The following is an 18,928-nucleotide window of genomic DNA, read 5'->3' as shown; positions in this document are numbered from 1 at the left end:
ATGGCCATGGGATGGCCTGGTGGCTCTGGGGCCATGTCCTCATAGTGGCATGATCACGGTGATGCTCGGTGGCACCGAGGCCATGTCCTCGCGGTGGCATGGCCGTGGCAGGGCCAGGTGTCACTGACATCATGTCCTTGTGGTGGCACAGCAATGACGTGGCCTGGTGGCACTGAGCCCGTGTCCTTGCCATGGCTTGGCTGGATGGTCCTCACTGTGTCATGGCCTGGTGGCACTGGGGTCGTGTCCTTGCCGTGACGTGACCAGGGGACACTGAGGTGTGGCATGACCATGGCATGGCCTCATGGCTCTGAGGCCATGTTCTCATGGTGGTGTGGCCATGGGATGGCCCGGTGGCTCTGGGGACACGTCCTCATGGTGGTGTGGCCGTGGCATGGCCGGGTGGCACTGAGCCCGTGTCCTCGCGGTGGCAGGGGCCGGCCCGGGCGACGTGGGGGTGGTGATCGTGGACCCCCAGGGCCGGCGGGACACGGTGGAGGTGATGCTGGAGGACAAAGGGGACAACATCTACCGCTGCACCTACCGGCCCGTCCTGGAGGGGCCCCACACCGTCTGCGTCACCTACGCCGGCGCCCAGATCCCCAAGAGCCCCTTCACCGTCAACGTAGCTGAAGGTGAGACCTCCCCTGGGGGTCCCCACCAGGTCCCTTTGTCACCCATCAGTGACCATGGTGGCCCCATGGCACCCATAAGTTCCCCTCCGTGTCCCTGTGTCACCCATCAGTGACCATGGTGGCCCCATGGCACCCATCAATTCCCTGTGTCACCCATCAGTGACCATGGTGGCCCCGTGGCACCCTCTGTCCCCAGGGTGTCCCCAGGGTGTCCCCATGTCACCCTTATGTCCCTGGGGACCCCATGGCACCTCTCTGTCCCCAGGGTGTCCCCATGGCACCCCACTGTCCCCAGGGTGTCCCCATGTCACCCTTACTCCCCTTGGGACCCCATGGACCCCTCTGTCCCCAGGGTGTCCCCAGGGTGCCCCCATGTCACCCGTATGCCCCTTGGGGACCCCATGGCACCCCACTGTCCCCACTGTCCCCAAGGTGTCCCCATGGCACCCTTATGCCCCTGGGCACCCCATGGCACCCCTCTGCCCCCAGGGTGTCCCCAAGGTATCCCCATGGCACCCTTATGCCCCAGGGACCCCATGGCACCGCTCTGTCCCCAGGGTGTCCCCAGCGTGCCCCCATGTCACCCTTATGCCCCTTGGGACCCCATGGCACCCCACTGCCCCCCGGGTGTCCCCAGGTTGTCCCCAGGGTGTCCCCATGCCACCCTTATGCCCCAGGGACCCCATGGCACCCCTCTGTCCCCAGGGTGTCCCCAGGGTGTCCCCATGCCACTCTTATGCCCCTGGGCACCCCATGGCACCCCACTGCCCCCCGGGTGTCCCCAGGGTGTCCCCAGGGTGTCCCCATGCCACCCTTATGCCCCTGGGCACCCCATGTCCCCCCTCTGCCCCCACCCCCCGTCCCCACGGGTGCCCATAAGCCCTTCCCGGGGGTCCCCGGCCCCCCCGGGCGCTGGCGGCGGGGTGCTGAGGGTGCCCCGTGCCGGCAGCGTGCACCCCCTCCGCCTGCCGGGCGACGGGGCGGGGGCTGCAGCCCAAGGGCGTGCGGGTGCAGGAGGCGGCCGACTTCAGGGTGCTCACCAAGGGCGCCGGCACCGGGGACCTGCGGGTGCTGCTCAAGGGGCCCAGTGAGTGGGGGGGGGCACCATGGGGTGCTCATGGTGGGGGGTTGGATGGTTGGGGGTCCCATGGGGGAGGTGCCCATGGTGGGTGCCCATGAGGGTTGGATGGTTGGAGGGCACCATGGGGTGCTCATGGTGGGGGGTTGGATGGTTGGGGGTCCCATGGGGTGCCCATGGGGGGGGGGTATCCATGGTGGGTGCCCATGAGGGTTGGATGGTTGGAGGGCACCATGGGGTGCTCATGGTGGGGGGTTGGATGGTTGGGGGTCCCATGGGGTGCTCATGGTGGGGGGGGTTGGATGGTTGGGGGTCCCATGGGGTGCTCATGGTGGGGGGTTGGATGGTTGGGGGTCCCATGGGGTGCTCATGGTGCGAGGGGTTGGATGGTTGGGGGTCCCATGGGGTGCCCATGGTGGGGGGTTGGATGGTTGGGGGTCCCATGGGGTGCCCATGGTGGGGGGTTGGATGGTTGGGGGTCCCATGGGGTGCTCATGGTGGGGGGGGGGTGGATGGTTGGGGGTCCCATGGGGTGCCCATGGTGGGGGGTTGGATGGTTGGGGGTCCCATGGGGTGCCCATGGTGGGGGGGGTTGGATGGTTGGGGGTCCCATGGGGTGCTCATGGTGGGGGGTTGGATGGTTGGGGGTCCCATGGGGTGCTCATGGTGCGGGGGGTTGGATGGTTGGGGGTCCCATGGGGTGCTCATGGTGGGGGGTTGGATGGTTGGGGGTCCCATGGGGTGCCCATGGTGGGGGGTTGGATGGTTGGGGGTCCCATGGGGTGCCCATGGGGGGGGGTGCCCATGGTGGGTGCCCATGAGGGTTGGATGGTTGGAGGGCACCACGGGTGGGGTGCATGGTTGGGGGCACCATGGGGAGGGGTGCAAGGTTGGGGGACACCCATGGGGGTCCCCATGGTGGTTATATGGTTGGGGGGCACCATGGAGTGCCCATGGTGGGGGGCGTTGGGTGGTTGGGGGTCCCATGGGAGTGCCTGTGGGGGGGGCGTGCCCATGGTGGGGGGGTTGCATGGTTTGGTGGGTGCCCACAGGGATCCCCACAGAGGGATGTCCATAACGGGGGGGGGGGTTGCACCATATAGGGGTGCCCCCCATCTGACACCCCCCCCCCCTTTACGCAGAGGGCACGGAGGAGCCGGTGACGGTGCGGGACGCGGGCGACGGCGTCTACGAGTGCGAGTACCACCCCGAGGTGCCCGGCAAGTACCAGGTGGCCATCACCTGGGGCGGCTACGCCATCCCCCGCAGGTCAGCTGACACCCCCCACCCATGGGGACCCCCACCCCAATACGCCCCCCCCACCCCCCACCCCGGGAGCCTGGCGGGGCTGGGTGCAGACGCGGGGGGACCGGGGCGCGGTCGGGGCGCGGTCGGGGCGCGGTCGGGGCGTGGTCGGGGCGCGGCGGGGGCGCGGTCGGGGGCGTGCCCCCCGGTGACGCGGCCCCGCGGCCCCGCAGCCCCTTCGAGGTGCAGGTGTCCCCCCGGCCGGGCAGCCAGAAGGTTCGGGCCTGGGGGCCGGGGCTGGAGGGCGGCGTGGTGGGACGCTCGGCCGACTTCGTGGTGGAGGCCATCGGCACCGAAGTGGGGACCCTGGGTGAGCGGGGGCGGGGGGACGCATTGGGTGGCACCGTGGGGGGGACGTGGGCATGGGGACACACACACCATGGTGGGGACATGGGGACATATTGGGTGGCATTGTGGTGGGGACGTGGGCATGGGGACACACACACCATGGTGGGGACATGGGGACATATTGGGTGGCACCATGGTGGGGACGTGGGCATGAGGGGGGGTTTCATGGTGGGGACGTGGGGACATATTGGGTGGCTTTGTGGTGGGGACGTGGGCATGGGGTGGGGGACACCGTGGTGGGGACGTGGGCATGAGGGGGGGCTTCATGGTTGGGGACATGGGGACATATTGGGTGGCATCGTGGTGGGGACGTGGGCATGGGGGGACACACACCATGGTGGGGACATGGGGACGTATTGGGTGGCACCATGGTGGGGACGTGGGCATGGCGTGGGGGACACTGTGGTGGGGACGTGGGCATGGGGGGGGCTTCATTCTGGGGACGTGGGGACATATTGGGTGGCTTTGTGGTGGGGACGTGGGCATGAGGGGGACACTGTGGTGCGGACATGGGGACATATTGGGTGGCATCGTGGTGGGGACGTGGGCATGGGGGGACACACACCATGGTGGGGACATGGGGATGTATTGGGTGGCACTATGGTGGGGACGTGGGCATGAGGGGGACACTGTGGTGGGGACGTGGGGACATATTGGGTGGCATCATGGTGGGGATATGGGCATGGCGTGGGGGACACCATGGTGGGGACATTAGCACGGAGTGGGGGACCTCATAGTGGGGACATGGGGACATATCGGGTGGCATTGTAGTGGGGACGTGGGCATGGGGTGGGGGACACTGTGGTGGGGACGTGGGCATGGGGGGGGCTTCATTCTGGGGACGTGGGGACATATTGGGTGGCTTCGTGGTGGGGATGTGGGCATGGAGGTAGGTGACACCATGGTGGGGTTGTGGGGACATATTGGGTGGCATCGTGGTGAGGACGTGGGCATGGGGTGGGGGACCTCACGGTGGGGACGTGGGGACAGGCTGGGGGTGACCACAGTGGAGACAAGGACTGGGTGGGGGGGTGTCACCACCACATGGGGACACATGGGGTGGCGCAGGCTGGGGGTGACCACGCTGCCACCACCACGGGCGGTGCTGGGGGGACCGCGGAGGGGGGGGTCACCGCCCCCCGCCGGTGCCACCGCCTGTGTCCCCGTCCCCCAGGTTTCTCCATCGAGGGCCCCTCGCAGGCCAAGATCGAGTGTGACGACAAGGGGGACGGCTCCTGCGACGTGCGGTACTGGCCCACCGAGGCGGGGGAGTACGCCGTCCACGTGGTCTGCGACGACGAGGACATCAAGGACAGCCCCTTCATCGCCCACATCCTGCCCGCCCCCCCCGGCGCCTGCCCCGAGAAGGTAGCGCTGCGCCCCGCTGCGCCCCGCTGCGCCCCATAGCACCCTGCTGCACCCCATTGTGCCCCGTTGCGACCCGCTGCGACCCATTGTGCCCCATAGCGCCCCGTTGCGCCCCATAGCGCCCCGTTGCGCCCCGTTGCGCCCCGTTGCGCCCCATAGCACCCCATGGCACCCCATTGCGCCCCATTGCACCCTATTGCAACCCGTTTCGCCCCATTGCACCCCACTGCACCCCACTGTTCCCCACAGCACCCCGTAACACCTCATTGCACCCCATAGCACCCCATAGCACTTCACTGCACCCCATAACACCCCATTGCGCCCCATAGCGCCCCATTGCACCCCATAGCACCCTGTTGCACCCCATAGCGCCCCGTTGCACCCCATTGCAGCCCATAGCGCCCCATAGTGCCCCACAGCACCCTGTTGCACCCCATTGCACCCCATAGCGCCCCGTTGTGCCCCATAGCACCCTGTTGCACCCCATTGCACCCCATAGCGCCCCGTTATGCCCCATAGCACCCCATTGCACCTCATGGCACCCCGTGCGCCCCATTGTGCCCCATTGCACCCTGCTGGGCCCCGCTGCCCCCCATAGTGCCCCACTGTGCCCCACTGTGCCCCACTGTGCCCCATTGCGCCCCATTGCGCCTCATTGCACCCCGCTGCGCCCCACTGCACCCCTTTGCACCCCATTGGGCCCCACTGCGCCCCACTGCGCCCCATGGCACCCCCTTCTGCCCCCCGCCACGCGGCTGCCGTGCCACCCATTGTCCCTCGTCCTCGGGCGCAGCTGGCGTTGGCACCCCCTGCACCCATGGGTGCTGCTCCCCGCCCTTGCACCCACGGGTGCTACCCCCCATCTTTGCACCCCCGCGCCCCTCTGCGCTGCTCTCCCTGCCCTCCCCCTCCACCCCCCTCCCTCAATCTCCCCCCCCTGCCCCCTCCATGGGCGCTGAGGGTGCTGACCCCCCCACCCTCACCCCCACCCATAGGTGAAGGCCTTCGGGCCGGGGCTGGAGCCCACCGGCTGCATCGTGGAGCGGCCGGCAGAGTTCACCATCGACACCCGCGGCGCCGGCAAGGGCCCCCTCAAGCTCTACGCCCAGGTAGGGTGCCATTGGGTGCCGTTGGGTGCCCATGGGTGCTGTTGGGTGCTGTTGAGTGCCGTTGAGTGCTGATGGGTGCTGTTGGGTTCCGTTGAGTGCCGTTGGGTGCCATTGGGTACCGTTGGTGCCAGTGGGCGCCGTTGGATGCCATTGAATGTCTTTGAGTGCCGTTGGGTGCTGTTGGGTTCCGTTGAGTGCCGTTGGGTGCCATTGGGTACCGTTGGTGCCAGTGGGCGCCGTTGGATGCCATTGAATGTCTTTGAGTGCCGTTGGGTGCTGTTGGGTGCCGTTGAGTGCCGTTGGGTGCTGTTGGGCGCCATTGGGTGCCGGTGAGTGCTATTGAGTGCTGTTGGGTGCTGTTGGGTGCTGTTGAGTGCCATTGGGTACCATGGGGTGCTGTTGGGTGCCGTTGGGTGCCAGTGGGTGCCGTTGGGTGCCATTGAATGTCTTTGAGTGCCGATGAGTGCTGTTGGGTGCCATTGAGTGCCATTGGGTGCTGTTGGGTGCCTTTGAGTGCTGTTGGGTGCTGTTGGGTGTCATTGAGTGCTGTTGGGTGCTGTTGAGTGCCCTTGGGTGCCAATGAATCCCCTCAACCCCGCCGGTGCCCACAGGATGCCGAGGGCTTCCCCATCGACATCAAGGTGAAGGACAACGGGGACGGCACCTACCACTGCGTCTACGTGCCCACCAAGGCCATCAAGCACACCATCATCGTCACCTGGGGGGGTGTCAACACCCCCCGCAGCCCCTTCCGCGTGGGTGCCATGGGGGTCCCATGGGGTGGCCCTGGGGGGCCCATGGGGTGATGGGCATGGAGATGGGGGTCCCAGACCTATAGGGTGTTGGGGTGGGGATGGGGGTCCCACTGTGCTGGGGTGCTGGAGATAGGGTGCCAGGCCCGCAGGATGTTGGGGTGCCAGTGGTGGGGTTGGGTTGGGGGTCCCAGACCCATGGGGTGCCAGGGTGCTGGGCGCAGGGGTGGGGTCCATGGGGTGTGGGGTGCCAGGTCCAATGGCAGGGTGCTGGGCAGGGGCATGGGGTGCATGGTACGTGGGGTGCCACCCAGGAGGAGGAGGGTGCTGGCTACGGGGCAGGGGGTGTATATGGGGTGCCAGGCACAGGAGGGGGTCACGGCACCGCGGGTGCCCACTGGTGACGCTCCCCGTGCCCACAGGTGAACGTGGGTGAGGGCAGCCACCCCGGCAAGGTGAAGGTCTATGGGCCAGGCGTGGAGAAGACAGGGCTGAAGGCCAACGAGCCCACCTACTTCACCGTTGACTGCAGTGAGGCCGGGCAGGGTGGGTACCCACCGCTGGGGGCAGGCAGCACCCAAGGGGACCCCTCTGTGGGCGTGACCCCACCTCCAGCATCCCTGGTCCTGCTCCATCATCCCTGGTCCTGCTCCTGCATCCCTGGTCCTGGTCCATCATCCCTGGTCCTGGTCCATCATCCCCGTCCTGGTCCATCATCCCTGGTCCATCATTCCTGGTCCATCATCCCTGTCCTGGTCCATCATCCCTGGTCCATCATCCCTGGTCTGCGTCCTGCATCCCTGCTCCATCATCTCTGGTCCATCATCCCTGGTCCTGGTCCATGATTCCTGCTCCTGGTCCATCATCCCTGGTCCAGCACCCGTGGTCCTGGTCCAGTCCCACGTCCCTGGTCCCACCCCATCCCTTGGTACCACCCCAGAGGAGCAGGGTGACACGGGTGCTGACGGTGGGGGACACCTCACAGGTGACGTCAGCATCGGGATCAAGTGCGCCCCGGGCGTGGTGGGGCCGCTGGAGGCCGACATTGACTTTGACATCATCAAGAACGACAACGACACCTTCACGGTCAAGTACACGCCGCCGGGCGCCGGGCTCTACACCATCATGGTCCTCTTCGCCAACCAGGTACCGCGCACCCGTCCCCCCCTCCCGCCCCACACCGGGTGCCCTGGGTGCCACCGCTGGGGTGATGCGGGCGTCACCTCGGCAGTGGCACCGTCCCACCGTGCCACCCGCTCTGTCCCCAGGAGATCCCCAGCAGCCCCTTCCGCATCAAGGTGGACCCGTCCCACGACGCCAGCAAGGTCAAGGCGGAGGGACCCGGGCTCAGCCGGACGGGTGAGGGGACGGGGGGACGGGTGCTGAGGGGATGGGTGCTGAGGGGCTGGGTGCTGGGGGGCAGGGGCTGTGGGTGGTGTGGGGCAGAGCTGTGGGTGCTGGGGGTCTGGGTGCAGTGGGGCAGGGCTGTGGGTGCTGAGGGTGTGGGTGCTGTGGGGCAGGGGCTGTGGGTGCTGTGGGGCAGGGTCTGTGGGTGCTGTGGGGCAGGGCTGTGGGGCAGGGGCTGTGGGTGCTGTGGGGCAGAGCTGTGGGGCAGGGGCTGTGGGTGCTGGGGGTCTGGGTGCTGTGGGGCAGCGGCTGTGGGGCAGGGCTGTGGGTGCTGAGGGTCTGGGTGCTGTGGGGCAGGGCTGTGGGGCAGGGGCTGTGGGTGCTGTGGGGCAGAGCTGTGGGGCAGGGGCTGTGGGTGCTGGGGGTCTGGGTGCTGTGGGGCAGGGGCTGTGGGGCAGGGCTGTGGGTGCTGTGGGGCTGTGGGTGCTGTGGGTCTGGGTGCTGTGGGGCAGGGGCTGTGGGTGCTGTGGGGCTGTGGGTGCTGGGGGTCTGGGTGCTGTGGGGCAGGGGCTGTGGGTGCTGTGGGGCTGTGGGTGCTGTGGGTCTGGGCGCGGCGGGCGCTGACGGTGCGGCGCAGGCGTGGAGGTGGGGAAGCCCACCCACTTCACGGTGCAGACGAAGGGCGCGGGCAAGGCCCCCCTGGGGGTGCAGTTCGGGGGGCCGGGGCCGGGCGCGGCCGTGCGCGACTTCGAGGTCATCGACAACCACGACTACTCCTACACCGTCAAGTACACCCCCCTGCAGCAGGTGGGCACCCGTGGGCACCCCGCCCCATGGGGGCACCCCCATAGGCACCCCGCCCCGTAGGGGCACCCCTATAGGCACCCCACCCCAGAGGGGCATCCCATGGGGGCACCCATCCCATAGGGGCACCCCAGCCCATATGGGCACCCCTATAGGCACCCCGCCCCACAGGGGCACCCCTTCCCATACGGGCACCCCTATAAGCACCCCACCCCAGAGGGGCATCCCATGGGGGCACCCATCCCATAGGGGCACCCCAGCCCATATGGGCACCCCTATAAGCACCCCGCCCCATAGAGGCACCCCTTCCCATATGGGCACCCCTATAAGCACCCCACCCCATAGGTGCACCCTGCCCCAGAGTGGCACCCCATAGGGCACCCCATCCCATACGGGCACCCCTATAGGTACCCCATCCCATAGGGGCACCATATGGGCACCCCTATAAGCACCCCACCCCATAGGTGCACCCTGCCCCAGAGTGGCACCCCATAGGGCACCCCATCCCATACGGGCACCCCTATAGGTACCCTGTCCCATAGGGCACCCCATTCCATACGGGCACCCCTATAGGCACCCCGTCCCATAGGGCACCCCATTCCATACGGGCACCCCTATAGGTACCCCGTCCCATAGGGCACCCCATTCCATATGGGCACCCCTATAGGTACCCCGTCCCCACGGCCACCTCCATGTACAGCCGTGCCCCCCATGGACACCCCAGGGACCCCCAGCCCCCCCCCAGCCCCGTGGGCACCCCCCACCCCCCCAGCACCCCTTTGTCCCCCCCAGCACCCACGGGTGCCCCCGATCCCAGTCCCCCCGCGGCAGCACCCTGAGGCGCGGGTGTCCCCGCAGGGTCCCCTGGCCGTGGTGGTCACCTACGGGGGGGACCAGGTCCCCCGCAGCCCCTTCTCCGTCCCCGTCGCCCCCCCCCTGCAGCTGGGCAAGGTCACGGTGCAGGGGCTGAGCAGCAGTGAGTGGGGGCGGGGCCCGGGGGGGCGGGGCCCTGGGGGGAGGGGCACCGGGGGGGAGGGGCACCGGGGGGGGAGGGGAGGTCTTGGGGGTGGGGGGCACCCAGGGTGGTGGAGGGGGTCCAGGGGGGGAGGGAAGGACTTGGGGGAGAGGGGCACGGGGGGGGAGGGGATCCAGGTGTGGGGGAGGGGAGGACTTGGGGGTGGGGGGGCACCCAAGGTGGGGGAGGGGAGCACTTGGTGGGGGTGGGGGAGCACCCAGGGTGGAGGAGGGGAGCACTTGGGGCTGTGGGGGGCCAGCACGGGGGTGGGGGGGGGGCATCCATGGGGGGGGGGGGGGGCACCCATGTGGGACTGGGACCCCCTGGGGGGCACCCATGGGGTGGGTGCCCTTCCCCCACCCTGACCCCCCTCCCCTCCCCCCCGCAGAGGTGGAGGTGGGGCAGGCGCAGGAGTTCGCGGTGGCGACGCAGGGGGCGGGGGGCCAGGGCAAGGTGGAGGTCAAGGTCACCGGCCCCTCCCGCCGCCCCGTCCCCTGCAGGGTGGGGCCGGCCCCGCCCGGCGGACCCCACCCCGTCACCTACACCCCGCCCGAGGAGGGGCCCTACCGCCTGGAGGTCACCTACGACGGGCACCCCCTGCCCGGCAGCCCCTTCCCCGTGGAGGCCCTGCTGCCCCCCGACCCCGCCAAGGTGGGCGTGGCGGGCGTGGTGGGCGGGCGTGGCAGGCGTGGCGGGTGTGGCGGGCGGGCGGGGTGGGCGTGGTGGGCGTGGCGGGCGGGCGTGGCAGGTGTTGCTGGTGTGGCGGGCGGGCGGGGTGGGCGTGGTGGGCGTGGCAGGCAGGTGGGGTGGGTGTGGCGGGCGTGGCGGGCGGGTGGGGTGGGCGTGGCGGGCGTGGCGTGGCGGGCGGGACCCCTCCTTGCACACGCGCGGCCTCGTGCCACGCGCACGCGGCCCCCCCCCGGCGCGCCCCCGCTGCCTGCACGTGCCCCTTGCACACTCGCGCTGCCCGTGCACGCTCCTTGCACGCCCGCGCTGCCTATCCGTGTCCTTGCACGCTCACATTGCCTGCGCGTGCTCCTTGCACGCCCGCGCTGCCTACACGCGTTGTTGCACGCCCACACTGCCTGCGCGTGCCCCTTGCACGCTCGCGCTGCCCGTGCACGCTCCTTGCACACCCACGCTGCCTACACACGTCGTTGCACGCCCGCGCTGCCTGCACATGCTCCTTGCACACTCGCGCTGCCTTTGCATGTTCCTTGCGCACCCGCGCTGCCTATACGTGTCATTGCACGCCCGCGCTGTCTATACATGCCGTTGCACACTCACGCTGCCTGTGCATGCCCCTTGCACACTCACACTTCTTTTGCATGCTCCTTGCACACCCACGCTGCCTGCACGTGCTCCTTGCACACTCACACTGCCTTTGCATGTTCCTTGCACACCCACGCTGCCTACACGTGTCGTTGCACCCCCACGTTGCCCGTGCACGCTCCTTGCACGCCCACGATGCCTGTGTGTCATTGCACACCAACGCTGCCTGCACGTGCCCCTTGCACGCTCACGCTGCCTGCGCACACTCCTTGCACGCCCACGCTGCCTACGCGTCTCATTGCACGCCCACGCTGCTACGTGCGCTGTCGCACACCCACGCTGCTCACCGGCGCCTTCCCGGCACGCACGCCGAGCGCACGCTCCCTGCTCACACGTGCCAGCCGGTTGCACCCGCACGCGCTGCTCCTTGCACGCTCACCCCGCTTGCACGCTGCTTGCACACTCCCTGCTCTCCTACTGCGCGGGGGGCACCCGTGCTGATCACACTCGTGCTGCAGGTGCAACTGCACGCTTGCCACCCTTGTGCCCGTGCCTTGCACACTTATCGCCGTCATCGTTGTGCCTTGCACGCTTACCGCCATCGTGCCCGTGCCTTGCACGCTTACTGCCAGCAGACCTGTGCCTTGCACGCTTACCACCCTTGTGCCCGTGCCTTGCACGCTTACCGCCGTCACGCCCGTGCCTTGCACGCTTATTGCCATCATCGTTGTGTCTTGCACACTTACCGCCAGCACACCCGTGCCTTGCACACTTATTGCCATTGTGCCCGTGCCTTGCACACTTATCGCCATCATCCTTGTGCCTTGCACGCTTACCGCCATCGTGCCCGTGCCTTGCACACGCACCGCCAGCATCCTTGTGCCTTGCACGCTGACTGCCATCGCGCCTGGGCCTTGCACGCTTATCACCAACATGCTTGTGCCTTGCACGCTTACCGCTATTGTGCTTGTGCCTTGCACACTTACCGCCATCTTCATCCTCGTGCCTTGCACGCTTACCGCCATCGTGCCCGTGCCTTGCACGCCGCCCCCCGCCCCCGGCGCGCCCCTCCCCCGCGCGCCCGCGGCCCCCAGCCCCCCCCGACGCCCCTGTCCCCCCCCCAGGTGTGCGCCTACGGGCCGGGGCTGCAGGGCGGCCGGGTGGGCACCCCCGCCCCCTTCACCATCGACACCAAAGGCGCCGGCACCGGGGGGCTGGGGCTGACGGTGGAGGGTCCCTGCGAGGCCAAGATCGAGTGCCAGGACAACGGCGACGGCTCCTGCTCCGTCTCCTACCTGCCCACCGAGCCCGGCGACTACGCCATCAACATCCTCTTCGCCGATCGGCACATCCCCGGCAGCCCCTTCAAGGCGGAGGTGACCCCCGTCTTCGATCCCAACAAGGTGACGGCCAGCGGACCCGGTTTGGAACGGGGGAAAGCCGGCGAGGTGGCCACCTTCATGGTGGATTGCTCCAAAGCCGGAGACGCCGAACTCACCATCGAGATCATTTCGGAAGCCGGGGTGAAAGCCGAGGTGCTCATCCAGAACAACCGGGACGGCACCTACGCCATCACCTACACCCCCGCCTGCCCCGGCTCCTACACCATCACCATCAAGTACGGCGGGCACCCCGTCCCCAAGTTCCCCGTCCGCGTCACCGTCGATCCCGCTGTTGATACCAGCGGCGTCAAGGTCTACGGCAAAGGCGTGGAGCCGCGAGGTGAGAGCAAGGGGCATCTCCGTGGGCATCCCATCCCTGTGGGCACCTCCGCCCCATGGACACCACCATGGGCATCTTCTCATGGGCACCTCCTCCCCATGGGCATCCCATCCCTGTGGGCATCTCAACCCCATGGACATCACCATGGGCATCTTCTCATGGGCACCTCCTCCCCATGGGCATCCCATCCCTGTGGGCATCTCAACCCCATGGGCACCACCATGGGCATCTTCTCATGGGCACCTCCTCCCCATGGGCATCCCATCCCTGTGGGCATCTCGACCCCATGGACACCACCATGGGCATCTTCTCATGGGTACCTCCTCCCCATGGGCATCCCATCCCTGTGGGCATCTCAACCCCATGGACACCACCATGGGCATCTCCTCCCCATGGGCACCTCCCTCCCGTGAGCATCCCCGTGGGCATCACCTCCCCGTGGGCATCTCCTCCTCATGGACATCACCATGGGCATCTTCTCCTCATGGGCATTTCCTTCCCACGGGCGTCCCATCCCTGTGGGCACCTCCTCCCCATGGGCGTCCCATCCCTGTGGGCATCTCCTCCTCATGGACATCACCATGGGCATCTTCTCCTCATGGGCACCTCCTCCCCATGGGCGTCCCATCCCTGTGGGCATCTCAACCCCATGGGCACCACCATGGACATCTTCTCATGGGCACCTCCTCCCCATGGGCATCCCATCCCTGTGGGCATCTCCACCCCATGGACACCACCATGGGCATCTTCTCATGGGCACCTCCTCCCCATGGGCATCCCATCCCTGTGGGCATCTCCTCCCCATGGACACCACCATGGGCATCTCCTCCCCATGGGCACCTCCCTCCCGTGAGCATCCCCATGGGCATCACCTCCCCGTGGGCATCTCCTCCTCATGGACATCACCATGGGCATCTTCTCCTCATGGGCATCTCCTTCCCACGGGCGTCCCATCCCTGTGGGCACTTCCTCCCCATGGGCACCCCCATGGACATCTTCTCATGGGCACCTCCTCCCCATGGGCGTCCCATCCCTGTGGGCATCTCCACCCCATGGACACCACCATGGGCATCTTCTCATGGGCACCTCCTCCCCATGGGCATCCCATCCCTGTGGGCATCTCCACCCCATGGACACCACCATGGGCATCTCCTCCCCATGGACACCACCATGGGCATCTTCTTCTCATGAGCATCCCCATGGGCACCCCCTCCCCATGGACATCTCCTCCCCATGGGCACCTCCTCCCCATGGGCACCTCCTCCCATGGACATCCCCACGGCCACCCCCTCTTATGGGGGGCTCCGTAGCTGTGGGGCACAGCGGGGATTGGGGCCGGAGACCCCGCAATGGGTGGTCCGGGGTGGGGGGTGGCCAGAGGTCAGGACCTCTGGGGGATGCTGAGGGTGCTGTGCCGCAGGGGTGCTGCGGGAGGTGGGCACCGACTTCACGGTGGACGCCCGGGCGCTGACCAAGACGGGGGGACCCCACGTCAAGGCCCGGGTGGTCAACCCCTCGGGCGCCCAGACCGACACCTACGTCACCGACCACGGCGACGGCACCTACCGCGTGGACTACACCCCCTACGAGGACGGTGAGGGACCCCCACCCACCCTGGGACCCCAACACCCCTGGGGACCCCCAAACCCCAACCAGGGACCCCAACACCCCCGGGGACCCCCAAACCCCAACCAGGGACCCTAAACCCCCCCAAACCCCAACCAGGGACCCCAAAATCCCCTGAGACCCCCCCAAAACCCCAACCAGAGACCCCAAAACCCTGAGACCCCCCAAAAACCCCAACCGCGGACCCTGAAACCCCCCCAAATCCCAACCAGGGACCCCAAAATCTCCTGAGACCCCCCCAAAACCCCAACAAGGGACCCCAAAACCCTGAGACCCCCCAAACCCCATCCAGGGACCCCCAAAACTCCCTGAGACCCCCCAAAACCCAAAGCAGGGACTCCCAAACCCCCTGAGACCACCCAGACCCCAATCAGGGAACCTGAAACCCCCCCCAAACCCCAACCAGGGAACCCCAAGATCCTGAGACCCCCCAAAACCCAAAGCAAGGACCCTCAACCCCCCTGAGACCCCCCAAACCCCAACCAGGGACCCCCAAACCCCCTGAGCCCCCCTCCCCATGGCGGGCGGGGGTGACGGCGTGTCCCCGTGTCCCCAGGCATGCACCGGGTGGAGGTGACCTACGACGAGGTGGCGGTCCCCAAGAGCCCCTTCCGCGTGGGGGTGACGGAGGGCTGCGACCCCACCCGCGTGCGGGCGCACGGGCCCGGCCTGGAGGGCGGCCTCGTCGGCAAGGCCAACCGCTTCACCGTGGAGACCAGGTGGGGACCGGACCCTCGGCCACCTCTGTCCCATGCCACCAACCCACCACCTCCAGCCCCTACCATGGAGGTGCCACCTCCATCCTGTGCCACCAACCCACCATCTCCATCCCCTGCCATGGAGGTGCCACCTCCATCCCATGCCACCTCCATCTCCTGCCACCAACCTGCCACCTCCATTCCATGCCATGTTTGTGGCACCTCCATCCCATGCCACCAACCCACCACCTCCAGCATCTTCCATGGAGGTGCCACCTCCATCCTCTTGCATTGGATGTGGCACTTCCGTCCTGTGCCACCAACCCACCACCTCCGGTCCCATGCCATGGATGTGCCACCACTGTCCCATGCTATCACCTGCCACCTCCACCCCATGCCACCAACCCAGCACCTCCATCCTCTCTCATGGAGGTGCCACCTCCATCCTCTTACATTGGATGTGGCACCTCCGTCCACTTGCCTCCAACGTGGCATCTTTGTCCTCCTGCCATGGATGTGGCACCTCCATCTCTTGCCACCAACGTGGCATCTCCACCCCCTGCCATCGATGTGCCACCTTCACCCCCCAGCGTGGCACCTCCATCCCACTGCCATGGAGGTGGCACCTCTGTCCATCTGCTGCCATCATGGCACTTCTGCCCTCCTGCCACTGATGTGGCATCTCCGTCCCCTTGCTACAGAGGTGGCACCTCCAGCCCCATGCCACCAAAGTGGCACCTCAATACCCTTGCCATGGAGGTGGCACCTCCATCCCCCTACCACCAACGTGGCATCTTCATCCCACTACCATGGAAGTGCCACCTCCATCTGCTTGCCATGGTGGTGGCACCTCCAGCCCCATGCCACCAACGCAGCACCTGCCATCACCCTACCATAGATGTGACCCCCCCACCCCGGCACCCACCATGGACGTGCCACCCCTACCCCAAAAGCCAGGCCAGCCCTGGCAGCGTCCCTGAGCGGTGTCCTGTCCCCAGGGGTGCGGGCACCGGGGGGCTGGGCCTGGCCATCGAGGGTCCCTCCGAGGCCAAGATGTCCTGCAAGGACAACAAGGACGGGAGCTGCACGGTGGAGTACATCCCCTTCACACCTGGGGACTACGACGTCAACATCACCTTCGGTGGCCACCCCATCCCTGGTGCGTGGAGGGGCTGGGGCGTGGCTGGGGGGAGCTGTGGGGCTGAGGTACCCCCCAGGGTGGCTGTGGGTCGGAGATGGGTTCCTTGGTGCTGGACGGTGGAGGTGCTTGTGCTGACCACATGGCCAACCCCATGGTGGCTGTGCTGACCCCACGGCCACACTGAGCCCGTGCCTGTGCCGGCCCCATGGCCATGGCCTTGGTGTCCCCATGCCCATGTTGACCCCATGCTGAGGCCATGTCCACGTTGACCCCATGGAGATGTTGACCCCATGGACATGCTGGCCCCATGGCCATGCTGTCCCTGTGCCCATACTGTCCCCATGGCCACGCTGACCCTATGGCCACGCTGACCCAATGCCCATGTTGACGCCACGCCCATGTTGACCCCATGACCATGTTGAACCCATGCTGTGCCCATGGCCGTGTTGACCCCATGGAGACATTGACTCCATGGACACGCTGTCCCTGTGTCCACATTGACCCCATGGCCACACTGACCCCATGGCCATGTTGACCCCACGCCCATGTTGACCCCATGGACACGTTGACCCCATGGACATGCTGGCCCCATGGGCATCCTGTCCCGGTGCCCATACTGTCCCCATGACCATGTTGACCCCATGGAGACGTTGATCCCATGGAGACGTTGACCCCATGGACACGCTGTCCCTGTGTCCACATTGACCCATGGACACGTTCACCCCATGCCCATGTTGACTCCATGGAGATGCTGTCCCTTGTGTCCACATTGACCCTATGCCCACGTTGACCCCATGGACACATTGACCCCATGGAGATGTTGACCTCATGCCCACGTTGACCCCATGGACACATTGACCCCATGGAGATGTTGACCTCATGCCCACGTTGACCCCATGGACACATTGACCCCATGGAGACGTTGACCTCATGCCCACGTTGACCCCATGGACACATTGACCCCATGGAGACGTTGACCTCATGCCCACGTTGACCCCATGGATGTGTTGACCCCATGGACACGTTGACCCCATGCCCATGTTGACCCCGTCCCACGCTGACCCCCGCCCACGCTGACCCCTGCCCGCCGCCGCAGGGAGCCCCTTCCGGGTGCCGGTGAAGGAGGTGGTGGACCCCAGCAAGGTGAAGTGTTCGGGGCCAGGGCTGGGCCCCAGCGTCAGGGCCCGGCTGCCCCAGACCTTCACCGTGGACTGCAGCGCCGCCGGGCTGGCGCCCCTGGAGGTGACGCTGCTGGGACCCTCCGGTAGGTGGGGACACGCGGCGGGGAGGTGGTGGGGGGCATGGATGGAGGGGGGGCCCTGCCCCATGGGGTGTCCTGCTCCAAGAGTTGCCCTACCCCATGGCATGTTCTTCTCCATGGAGTGTCCTCCTCCATGGGGTGCTCTGCCCAGGAACCCACTGCCCCAGGGGGTGCCCTGCCCCCTGGCAGGTCCCCCTCTATAGAGTGCTCCAACTTATGGGGTTGCCTTGCCCAGGGATGTCCTGCTCCATAGGGTATCCAACCCCATAGATCCCATGGTCCATAGGGTGTCCTGCCCCACAGGGTGTCCTACCCCATGGGGTGTCCTGCTCCATGGGGTGCCCTGCTCCGTAGGATGTCCTGCCCCATTGGATGCCCTTCTCCATAGGGTGTCCTGCCCCATGTATGCCCGGCTCCATAGGGTGCCGTGCCTCATAGGGTGTCCTGCCCCATGGATGCCCGGCTCCATAGGGTGCCCTGCCCCATGGATGCCCGGCTCCATAGGGTGTCCTGCCCCATAGACTGCCCTGCCCCATAGGGTGCCCTGCCCCATGGATGCCCTTCTCCATAGGGTGTCCTACCCCGTAGGCTGCCCTGCTCCATAGGGTGTCCTGCCCCATGGATGCCCGGCTCCATAGGGTGCCGTGCCCCATAGGGTGCCCTGCCCCATAGACTGCCCTGCTCCATAGGGTGTCCTGCCCCATAGGCTGCCCTGCTCCATAGGCTGCCCTGCCCCATAGGGTGTCCTGCCCCATAGGCTGCCCTGCCCCATAGGATGCCCTTCTCCATAGGGTGTCCTACCCCGTAGGCTGCCCTGCTCCGTAGGGTGTCCTGCCCCATAGGATGCCCTGCCCCATAGGGTGTCCTACCCCGTAGGCTGCCCTGCTCCATAGGGTGTCCTGCCCCACGGGTCACCCTGCCCCACTGACGGCTGCTGCCCGCAGGTCTGGCGGAGCCGGTGGAGGTACGAGACAACGGTGACGGCACCCACAAGGTCAACTACACCCCGGCCACCGACGGGCCCTACACCGTGGCCGTCAAGTACGCCGACCAGGAGGTGCCACGCAGGTGAGGACCAGCACCCTTGGGTGGGTGGGGGAAACACACCCACCCCAACATGGGGGTCCCGGCACCCCACTGACCCCCACCCACCCACCCGCAGCCCCTTCAAGATCAAGGTGTTGCCCACCCACGACGCCAGCAAGGTGCGTGCCAGCGGGCCGGGGCTGAGCGCCAGCGGCATCCCCGCCAGCCTGCCCGTCGAGTTCACCATCGACGCCCGCGACGCCGGCGAGGGGCTGCTGACGGTCCAGATCCTGGTGAGCACCCGGGGGGCCGGGGGGGCTGAGCCCTTGGAGGTGATGGGGTGCGGGGCTGGCAGACGTGGCGGTGGGGGGTGCTGAGCACCCGTATGGTGCCCTGGCACCCATGCCATGGGGTGCTGAGC

The 18,928-nt window shown here is 67.4% G+C and overlaps 1 protein-coding gene across 3 annotated transcripts in view; it reads left to right on the top strand.

The window, feature by feature from the left end:
- FLNC (filamin C) overlaps positions 1 to 18,928 on the top strand; it is a 47,767-nt gene that overhangs the window by 9,082 nt on the left and 19,757 nt on the right. For all 3 annotated transcript variants that reach the window (XM_075141419.1, XM_075141428.1, XM_075141410.1), the window contains exons 8-27: positions 435 to 635; positions 1,585 to 1,722; positions 2,856 to 2,982; positions 3,192 to 3,328; positions 4,541 to 4,734; positions 5,730 to 5,843; positions 6,455 to 6,598; positions 7,018 to 7,141; positions 7,581 to 7,741; positions 7,864 to 7,954; positions 8,580 to 8,749; positions 9,605 to 9,722; positions 10,150 to 10,412; positions 12,158 to 12,755; positions 14,176 to 14,349; positions 14,938 to 15,100; positions 16,078 to 16,238; positions 17,317 to 17,484; positions 18,426 to 18,549; positions 18,644 to 18,800. In XM_075141419.1, coding sequence (XP_074997520.1) covers positions 435 to 635; positions 1,585 to 1,722; positions 2,856 to 2,982; positions 3,192 to 3,328; positions 4,541 to 4,734; positions 5,730 to 5,843; positions 6,455 to 6,598; positions 7,018 to 7,141; positions 7,581 to 7,741; positions 7,864 to 7,954; positions 8,580 to 8,749; positions 9,605 to 9,722; positions 10,150 to 10,412; positions 12,158 to 12,755; positions 14,176 to 14,349; positions 14,938 to 15,100; positions 16,078 to 16,238; positions 17,317 to 17,484; positions 18,426 to 18,549; positions 18,644 to 18,800 — 3,527 coding nt within the window. The remainder of the gene's footprint in view (positions 1 to 434; positions 636 to 1,584; positions 1,723 to 2,855; positions 2,983 to 3,191; positions 3,329 to 4,540; positions 4,735 to 5,729; positions 5,844 to 6,454; positions 6,599 to 7,017; positions 7,142 to 7,580; positions 7,742 to 7,863; positions 7,955 to 8,579; positions 8,750 to 9,604; positions 9,723 to 10,149; positions 10,413 to 12,157; positions 12,756 to 14,175; positions 14,350 to 14,937; positions 15,101 to 16,077; positions 16,239 to 17,316; positions 17,485 to 18,425; positions 18,550 to 18,643; positions 18,801 to 18,928) is intronic.

The sequence above is a fragment of the Calonectris borealis genome, chromosome 1, assembly GCF_964195595.1.
Source record: "Calonectris borealis chromosome 1, bCalBor7.hap1.2, whole genome shotgun sequence".
NCBI classification, from domain to species: domain Eukaryota; kingdom Metazoa; phylum Chordata; class Aves; order Procellariiformes; family Procellariidae; genus Calonectris; species Calonectris borealis.
The sequence above is the reverse complement of the archived record's forward strand: the minus strand, read 5'-3'. Positions and strand labels throughout refer to the sequence as shown.